The sequence below is a fragment of the Sinocyclocheilus anshuiensis genome, unplaced genomic scaffold (assembly GCF_001515605.1).
Source record: "Sinocyclocheilus anshuiensis isolate Anshui unplaced genomic scaffold, SAMN03320099.WGS_v1.1 scaffold51, whole genome shotgun sequence".
Taxonomy (NCBI): Eukaryota; Metazoa; Chordata; class Actinopteri; order Cypriniformes; family Cyprinidae; genus Sinocyclocheilus; species Sinocyclocheilus anshuiensis.
This window is the reverse complement of record NW_015548296.1, coordinates 5631249-5641020: the sequence shown is the minus strand read 5'-3', so window position 1 is coordinate 5641020 and position 9772 is coordinate 5631249. Positions and strand designations below refer to the sequence as shown.

At 36.9% G+C, this 9772-nt stretch overlaps 2 protein-coding genes across 2 annotated transcripts in view; both read left to right on the top strand.

Moving 5' to 3' along the window:
* The first annotated feature begins 3205 nt into the window (after positions 1–3205).
* LOC107656094 (uncharacterized) lies at positions 3206–7564 on the top strand. Its single transcript, XM_016443788.1, has 5 exons — positions 3206–3762; positions 4290–4386; positions 6246–6399; positions 6612–6757; positions 6875–7564. Coding segments are annotated over exons 1-5 (723 nt in total). The 5' UTR covers positions 3206–3438; the 3' UTR covers positions 6877–7564.
* A 400-nt stretch (positions 7565–7964) lies between these two features.
* LOC107655968 (WD repeat-containing protein 18) overlaps positions 7965–9772 on the top strand; it is a 63026-nt gene continuing 61218 nt past the window's right edge. Inside the window, 1 exon segment of the mRNA XM_074186887.1 lies at positions 7965–8222. Within this exon segment, the coding sequence (XP_074042988.1) occupies positions 8013–8222 (210 nt within the window). The 5' untranslated portion in view covers positions 7965–8012.

Sequence of the window (9772 nt, the reverse complement as noted above, 5' to 3'; positions counted from 1 at the left end):
CTCAATCAGTGTTTCAACTGCAGAAAGATGTCAATATAACAGCTTGTAGCCTAAACAGTAGGTCACATAAGGTCACGTCTCAGAAAAAAAAATATTCGGTGACAATTAACTCATTAGTCAGCTAGAAAAATGACTAAATATATGCACCATATAACATATTCATTATACTCTACTCTATACTCTTTATGTTTGAATAAATCGGTCAGGTTTTTATGACAGCCACCATTTAAATGTTTATATTTCAAAAAACGAATTGGAGTGGAAATATACTTATGTAATTGTAAAGTTACTATTATAACTAAGTTTTTCATTTTAAAATGTAATATAATTTAAGTGTTTGCATGCAAATCAGTTAATTTTAGTACCAGCTGAGTCTCATGCATTTTTTACAGCATTAGTTGAGAGATTTTTTTTTTCTTTTGTCATGTACTGTACCTGATATATATCCAAAATAATTGATATTGAATCGAATGAAAATCAGAATCGAATCTCAGGCTTGTGAATAGAAATCAAATTGAACTGTGAAATTTGTGTCAATACCCAGCCCTACTATTAACTAGTACTTTTGCCTCAATAAACTCTTAATTTGCTGCCTATTAATAATTAGTAAGGTAAGTTTCCGTATGGAGAATCTAATTATGGTCATGCAGAATGAGCCTTTAATATGTGCTTTATATAAACAGCCAATATGCTAGTAATATGCATGCTTGTTAATAGTTAGAATAAAATAAAGTGTTTGCTTTTCTAAAGGAAAGGTGGCATATTTTTTATACCAGAATCTTTTCTTACTTTTCACACGTGAGCAGGTTGATATTGTAATATGTTGATATTACAGCTTCTGCGCAAGCGCTCTCTATTCATGTGCTAAATCTAATAACCCAGAAAGCGATTGCTTAATTTCTGGGGTTGATGGGGATGTAAAACAGCCAATATGCTAGTAATATGCATGCTTGTTAATAGTTAGAATAAAATAAAGTGTTTGCTTTTCTAAAGGAAAGGTGGCATATTTTTTATACCAGAATCTTTTCTTACTTTTCACACGTGAGCAGGTTGATATTGTAATATGTCGATATTACAGCTTCTGCGCAAGCGCTCTCTATTCATGTGCTAAATCTAATAACCCAGAAAGCGATTGCTTCATTTCTGGGGTTGATGGGGATGTAAAGGTCCAACTAAAGAATGCAATATAACTGCTAACTACATTTTGCAATAATTTGTAATTATTCACTGAGGGTTTGTTTGGATTTTTCAAGAGTCTGACCACAAAAAGAGCATGTGTGTCGATCATTATACAGTCTGGCATGTTTCATGGTACCAGTTATTAATAGTTTTATGACTGACTATGATAAAACTATGTTTTAGAACATAATTTCTAACTCATTTTCCCTTTATATGCATTCTCTGTATGTCTTGGGAATGCACCAGTTGTTGTATTTATCATCTTCTCCATTATTAATAATTAACAGAACATTAAATAAGAACATGTGTACAAACTCACTGTGGGTTTCTCAATCTGGAATCTGAACCTGATGTTTTCTGCCCAGAATAGACACAAATGGAATCTTGGGATCTGGAGTTCAAATTCATTAGGTTAGAGAGTGAGTCAGAGCACTGGTGCAAAATGCCTGTCAGAGCGCTTTGCTGGCTGGGGTTACAGCGGAGGGTAGCGCTTGACGTTGTCAATGTACACATGCCAATTTAAGATGCAAACAAAGAACAAGAGTAATGTGGAAAGATGGCTGGGTGTTGCCAGCATTTCATTTATGAACCCTGTACTGATATATAAAAAAATAGTAAAAAAAAAAAAAAAAGACAAAATAAAAGTTTGCCCATTTTTTTATTTATTGTTTTACATAGGAGAAATATGGATCTCGTATGTAAGGATGAAAAAAAAACAGTTTTATTCCAAATTTCAGACCCAAACTGAGAGGAAAGAATGCAATTTTGTGCAGTTGCTGATATTTGTATGGCCAAAAAGTTTGTTAACTTGTAATATAAATCAATGAATATATCAGTTGTAAGTGTCATAAATATTAGTTGTTGCTCTATATCTACCAATAATGCGTTTTAATGAGATGCTATTTAAATGATCAAATATCTTAGTTTTTATTGTGGAAGCAAAACAGTGCGATGCAGTACGATAATGATTGAAAGATGAACAAAGAAACGTTCCTCAAAAACCTGTTGTATCATATTTGAAGCTCACATTTTGATGATATGTCTGAAAATTATGTATGAAGAATCAAGTAAGCCTACGTTTTTTAGTCCAGTAAGTGTTAATCTTGTAACTAGCAATATAAAATGTATTCTTTTTTATTTACTTAGTAAACAATTCACAACAAAAATACATATGTATGACCTGAAGGTGGACATTTTTACACTTATAAAGAATTTTACTTGCAGCAAAGTTTTCATCATGTTGATCCTTTAGAGGCCTTACAAATTTTCGTGTCAAATATGAAGCAGTAGACTTTATAAGGTTAAAACTTTACCTTTGGTATATTGTACATTTTATTTTATTAAATGAAGTAGTTCGGAGGATGGATGGATGGATGGATGCAACAATGAATAATCTTCCACCCCAGAACTGTGCAAAACTGCCAGATGCTATTAATCTTCCCAAGTCTGACAAAATCTATTTCACAATGCAATAGAATCTTGCAAGAGTTCATAATTCAAACGCAGGAATTCAATACAAGGGGGCCACGGCCCATGGAAACAGCCGCCACCCTATTTATGTAAGCACCCCCCAACTGATGACTCATCGCTTGCTGGAAACACTGAGCAGCAGAATTTCGAAGGTCTGTTCTAACTCCAACCAGCTCTGAAGTGCTGCTCTTAAACCAGCAGAGGACGCTTGAGGGTGAGGTCTATGAAGTTTTAATATTTACATATCAGACAGTCTATCTATTCAAAGAGTGACGGATATCATCTATATAGAGATAAATAGAAGATTTCATACAGTCAGTCCTCCTAAAAGCTGCTGTATTTGTGAGTTTGTGTGACTCAAAGGGGCACGGACACTCTTGGCAAAAGTTCAGGAAACACTGAGTTGCTCCTGTTAAAAACGCTCAGAGTAAGTCCTAGCAGAGATAACACGCTCTCCTAAGATCCGGGACCCCTGCCAGGACACTCCCCTGAACTGAGGAATGGAAACTGAAACACGGTCTTTCAGTAAAAACAGTTTTGGTTTTTCCCACTAACGGTGAGGATAACCTCTAGAGCTGATGTCACGTTGCAGCAATCCGTGTGTTTGGAGGGCTGAGGAACTGGACGGCAGGTCCCATCACAGGAGCAGAGCCACTCCCCTTTCCTGAGCTCAGCTTGGAGGGGAAACCCAGGCTTTAAAAGTTTCATTCCACTTAGAAGACAGTCTCTCGCCAGACTTGCACCCACCAGCTTGTTCTTCTCGGACATCTCCAGCCTGCGTGTCTCAAGATGACCAGCTCCAAATCTTCTCAGACCACACGTAACATTGTGATCGCCTGCCTGGCCCTGTGGTCCATCATCTCTCTTATCATTATTGTGGTATGGGCCACCTCGCCCGAGATGAAAGGAGCCAGTCAGTGTCGGACGGAGATGCAAGACCTCAGGGAGAGACATGAAGGGGCAAAAGTCGTGTGGACCAAAGACCGAAAAGCTCTTGAGGATCTGGTGAGGCAGGGATGGAGGAACCAGACCACTTTGCAGAAGCAAATCGACCAGTACAAGGAGCAAATACAGTCTCTGAACATCTCTTTGAATGACAGCCTGCAAGAAATTGTGAGTTTATCTTCTTATTTGGGTTTCTTCTAGCCTTAACCTCAATAGGTTACAGTGACATAAAAAAAAAACTGCCTTTCAGTTTTATTTTAGTTGAAACTTAGATATGAAACTGTTTTGTTTTACATAATGAGCCCCAATGGGAAGTGGAGAACAGGTCAGGTTGAGTTAAATCTGTAGAGTTATGCAAATATATGCCAAATCAAATGATCCGAACGTTAAACACATCTCCTGCCAAGATATCAATCCCAGCTCTTCCTGGAAAAAAACAAAACAAAAAAACTTTCCTGATAATCTTCACATTGTTCCTAGGGTTGTTGTGTTTCTGCCAAAACGTGGGTGTTAGATTGTATTCAAACTCAAAGAGGTTTTGGCTTGATTTTTGTGGCCTTGTTTTTGACCTTTGGAGGTGGCGGCGTTCACTCACACGCCCGTGAGATCTGACAGCCACACCTTAAAGTCTTAGTGCGAACAACCTCATCCCGGTTATGAACTTGTGTTTAATTAAGCTTCTGTTTTCTCTGTAGGCTATTCTGAACGAAAACATCACAGTTTTGGACAGCAAAATTGAAAAATACAAACTCATCGAGGAGAACCGCACTGCTGAAATCAGCCTGCAGAAAGGTAGGAAAATTCACGTCAGAGTTTTTCCTCTCATCAGAGCAGCCATGAAAGGAGAGCTCTCTCCCTCTCTCTTTCTCTCTGACGATATTCTTAGATGCATTTTCCCATGTAACCATAGAAACTCGGAAGAGACAACAAATAGGAAAGGCTTGTTTGTGACATGGAATTCTCTACAGTGGTTGGTGTAATAACATGAAGCGCAGTAACTAGTGGTATTTCTTCTATTTTTGCTCAGATTTCTTTGCCCTGTCTATATACAGTATGTGCATTTATGTATTACATTCGCAGAAAATGTTGTCGAGTTCAATGCAAGTAAAAATTACGCTGCTGTTTAAAAGTTTGGGATTTTTTATGTTTTTGAAAGAAGTATCTTCTGCTCACCAAGACTGCATTTATTTGATTAAAAATCAGCAATATTGTGAAACATTAGAATTGAAAACAACTTGAACACATTTTAAACTTATTCCTGTGATTCAAAGCTGCATTTTAGCAGCCATTTCTCCAGTCTTCAGTGTCACATGATTCAAGAAACATGTCTGATTATTATCAATGTCGAGAACAGTGTGCTGCTTCAGATTTTTGTGGATACTCTGTGAATATATATTTTTGTTTCAAATTCTTTGATGAATAGAAAGTTCAAAAGAAGAACAGTATTTATTTGAAACATTTTTTTGTGAAAATGCAAAAGCCTTTAGTGTTACTTTTGATGCATTGAATGTATCTTTGAATCCTGAATAAAATATTTATTCCTTTAAAAAAATACTGACCCCAAATGTTGTATTCTATAACTGTTAGGATATCATAATTTAAAGTATTATTTTTAGTATAACTGCCTAACTCATCTAAAAAACAGCTTAATCTGGCTTAAGTTTGCTGGCCTCAACTGGTCTCCCAGCCTGGCTGGACAGATTTGTTGGTTGGTTATCAACATCATCTTCAACTAGACTGACCAGGTTAGAGCTTGTCCAGACCGGAAGACTAGACCAGCTTAACCAGGCTGGGCTGGCTGGACAGATTTGTTGGTTGGTTATCAACATCATCTTCAACCAGACTGACCAGGTTAGAGCTTGTCCAGACCGGAAGACTAGACCAGCTTAACCAGGCTGGAAAACCATTTTAAATCCAGACTGGAGACCATCTAGAACAGTTAAAGTCAGCTTTGCCAGGTGGGAGAGCATGTTGACCAAGATAAGACCATCTCAAACCAACTCATGCCAGCTAAGACCAACTCAAACCAACCTGTTAAGACCATAAAGCCATCTAAAGTTACTGTTTTTTTTCAGCAGGGAACAGTACTGTTTATCCAAGTTTATATTGAACATTTCAAAGCCAGAATATTGTTTAATTTGCAAAGGATTTCCTGCCTCACTAAACAACTGCAGGAAATGACTCCTGAATGCATGAGATATGAAAATAACGGGTAATACAAAGGGCCCCTTTTACCCGCCCGATAAAGCGGTTATCTGAAAAAAAAAAGCTAGCTGACTTTGGAAAACCTTTTCACAAAACAGGATAGGTGTGATGTCCAGAAAAACGTTTCACACCAAGACCATATTTTAACACCAGTGTCGAACTTGAGACAAAGCAGCAAGCGAACAACACCAGCCAGCTACCAGCTAGGACCCAAAATAGTGCTCTGACATCACCGAGGTCCTTTAAGAAACGAACTGATAAGTTACGCAGTGCCTAGACATTGCCTTATAAGCCAATGGACTTTTTTCCTCAAAGAATGTTTGGCATATTGTTAAGAGAGTTTGAAGAGGAGCACTAACATTGCGAGAGGCTTCACACTATTGGCATTACATAGAAAAACGTTACAAGTTGTATTGTCTGAGGAGAGTTTTTCATTATCATTGCAGACCAGATTGAAGCCCTGGAGCACAATTTGACTCTGAAGGCCCAGGAGTTGGCATCATGTGAGGCTTTACACCTCGCTTCGAAACAGCTCCAAACTGCTGCAGAGAAGCAGAAACAGGCCTGCGAGACCACCAAGCAATATTTACAGAAGCAGCTGTAAGTCATACAGCATCTCTTCCACCACTATTTCATCGCACTTGAAAGAGTTCTTGTTTTATTAGATAGACTGAATTAGATTATAAACCATGCAATGTGAAATATCCCTCAAAATCGTACATTGCATTGCATTTTTGCTTGCTGATGAGTTTAAACTATCACATTTTGCTGCTGAAAGGATATGTGATTCATTTTCTTTCATTTCACCATAGCATGAAGTGTAAAGACGTGGACCACCATGAACATGAACATGAACATGAATATCATCTTGATCTCAATGACAGCGGAGCCCAAGGAATCACTGCAAGTAGTGTTACACTGGCTGTGATCGTTTGCCTTAGTCTGCTTTTAGTACCATGTAAGTGCTTTTTGTATTAGTTGAATCGTATTCCGAGTATGATTACAGTCTCTGTTGTGTCTGTGTTGATAATGAATCAGTATCCTGTGTGCTAATGAGATTCTGGTTTATTCTCAGAGACGAGAGGAAGGCTGGATGATGGAGTATTTGGGTACATGTTTCGGTTCAACACTGGTCTGAGGACACGGCTCTGGTGCACTTGTAACCCTGGACTTGAAGCACATGTAAATCGTCATTTGGAAGTGCTGATGCAAAATTTATGATCACGTGTAGTTAATGAAGGTGTTTGTGTTGCAAACATTTTTGGTGGCACGGCTGAGAGCATGGAGAATTTATTCACCTTCAACAAATGTATGCTGTACTTCATTGGTGGTTAACTTTTTTTTTTCTTTAGACTTTTTTTATTTGGGAAAAATATATAGATTTTAGGGTCTAGATGTTTCGGAATTGTATTTATTTTTGTTTGGAGTAACCAGGCTAATATGCCAATGATATATGTTAAGAGCTATTCAGAAAGTTTTACCACTGTCTGTTTGTTTTTAAAAAGAAATGAATGAAAACCTTTTGAAAGCTATTTTTGAATAAAGTCACAATGTTGACTCTCTAATTATGACTTGATAAAAGACAGTCTTTAACGTGTGTGACCTTTCCATCAGTACTATGTAAGCCTTTTTTAACAACAATCTGTTGAAAGAGTTCCTAGTACATATTGACTAGTGAAGGACAAAGAGTAACACACACACACACACACACACACACACACACACACAGAACAACAATGAATATAGGCTACTAATACCACAGTCTACCTTCAGCCATAAAATGATGGTAACTTATCACACAAATGTGATAAAAATTTGAAATTAAACAACTTATACTGAAAGCTGTATGTTTTTAAGAATATACTATATTTAATAATTTATTATGATACTGAAATAAAGCGAGTAATAGTCATAGACTGTATAAAAACTAGCCTAGCTATTTGGTCATGTGATCTCAACATGTTGAGGGGGCGACCCACTCCCATGTAAATTATAAAATTATGACTACTGTTTTCCAGTCGGCTCCTATTATGTACATTTAAACATTTACTTTAAAATTAGGGGAACATTTAACGTCGGGGACAAAAACACGAAACACGAAAAAAACACAGCGTAAAACAGCAATACCCAGATTGCCTCACTTTATCGGAAATGACGTTGCACAGACCCGCCCCTCGACGCCTTCCAAAATAATCGCGATTTGTGTATCCAACATGTCTGCGCCCGTGGAGGTAGTTCTGTCTGCAGATTCAGCGGGGCAGCTGTTTAACTGCGCGGTTTTCGACCCTCATTCCGGGTCAGAATTCTTGTCCTATCGCGGGGGTAACACGTCCTCCAGGTCTTTAACAGTCCTGAACGGAGAATACATATTAGGAGCTCAACTCGGCAAGAACTTCATAAACGTGTGGGAGATCCAAAGAAAGGTGGGTAGAGAGCTAACGTTACTGCATCTGAAAATAAGCTCAGTTCAGAACAAGCGTTCTTCAGTTTAATTAGTTAACTAAAAGAAGATAATTGTTAATGGACAGTTGACATGTCAAGCTGCGACAGCGGTGACTTAAGTGCTGCTTTAATATTTAAATTAATTAAATATTACACGAAAGCCTTCGTACTTTTTAAAAATGTATGTCACATCGTACTAGCTTAAAGTAAAAAAAGCTAAGCTATATTTCATACAAATATTAGCTTAAAAATATTGGTAAATGGTAAAATCACAACCATGTTATTTGTCAGCGTAATATGCATGTTGCAGTCATCACTGATAATATAAAGTCAAGCTTTTCTCATATTTTAATAAGCAATGTGCAGAACAGGCTATTCCAGGATGATGCACAAGTTTTTAATTTTAGGAGAATATCCACCAACATGTGCTTTCTGTCAAAACCCCTTATCCATGATGCATGATTTATTAGATTGTACTGGTTTTAACTAGGGATGCACCGATATGAACATTTTGGCCGATACCGATAACTGATAATTCTTTATTTTTGAAAGCCGATAACCGATATGTTGGCCAATAAATCTATATCCAAATTTTTATATACTTTTTGAGAGCCTGATTACAAAATAGTTCTCATCATTAAAACCCACATCCCAAACACTTCAACATAAGCAGCCTAGTTTGAACTGTGTACGTTTTAAAAATAATTTTACTCTCCCATTACCAAATTTAGTCATAAAAAAGTCTTACAAATAAATAAAATAATGCATAAATAATGCAAACAAGTCACTGGACATCATTACACGTGTAAAGAATCAAAATGAATGCGCCATAGGTCAATAAAACGGAATAGCCTCTGCACGGACAATAATTAAATGATTTTAATTACTAAACCATATTGTTGATGAAAATAATAAGAGAAAAATAAAAGTGGTTGTTATTATTAATAATGTATCAATGATTTTGAAAAAGTAACAAATTAATACCAGTTGTGCACTGCTGTTTGAGCTGCGTGCGCTGAGCTAAAGATGATCACCGGTAAACTGAAGCGCTCTTTTAACTTAACCAAACGCATTCTATATGAGATAAATCAGATATACATCAAATAAACACAATATTACAACGTACAATTGCACAAAAGGCTGCAAACGAACAGCGTGCATCTGAAGTGTCTCTGAAGGAAATAATGCATTATTTATCAGCTTTACGATATCGGCCAAATTTTCTTATCGGGCCGATACCGATAACAGAAAAAATGAGCATTTATCGGCCGATACCGATATTGTGGCCGATATATCGTGCATCCCTAGTTTTAACCCTGTGATAAACCTTTTATGCTCAGCTAACACTTTTGAAGAAATGTTTAAAAGTTTAAGTTAAACCAAATATAGTTTTTTTTTTAGCATAAATAGGTTGATATAGTTTATAAAATTTTCTCACCATTGGAATAGCCACAAAAGCTGGCATGGCGTTAAAAACAAACTAACTATTTAATAAATAGTCAACAGTTTATTGGTTTATCATTGTTAAGAG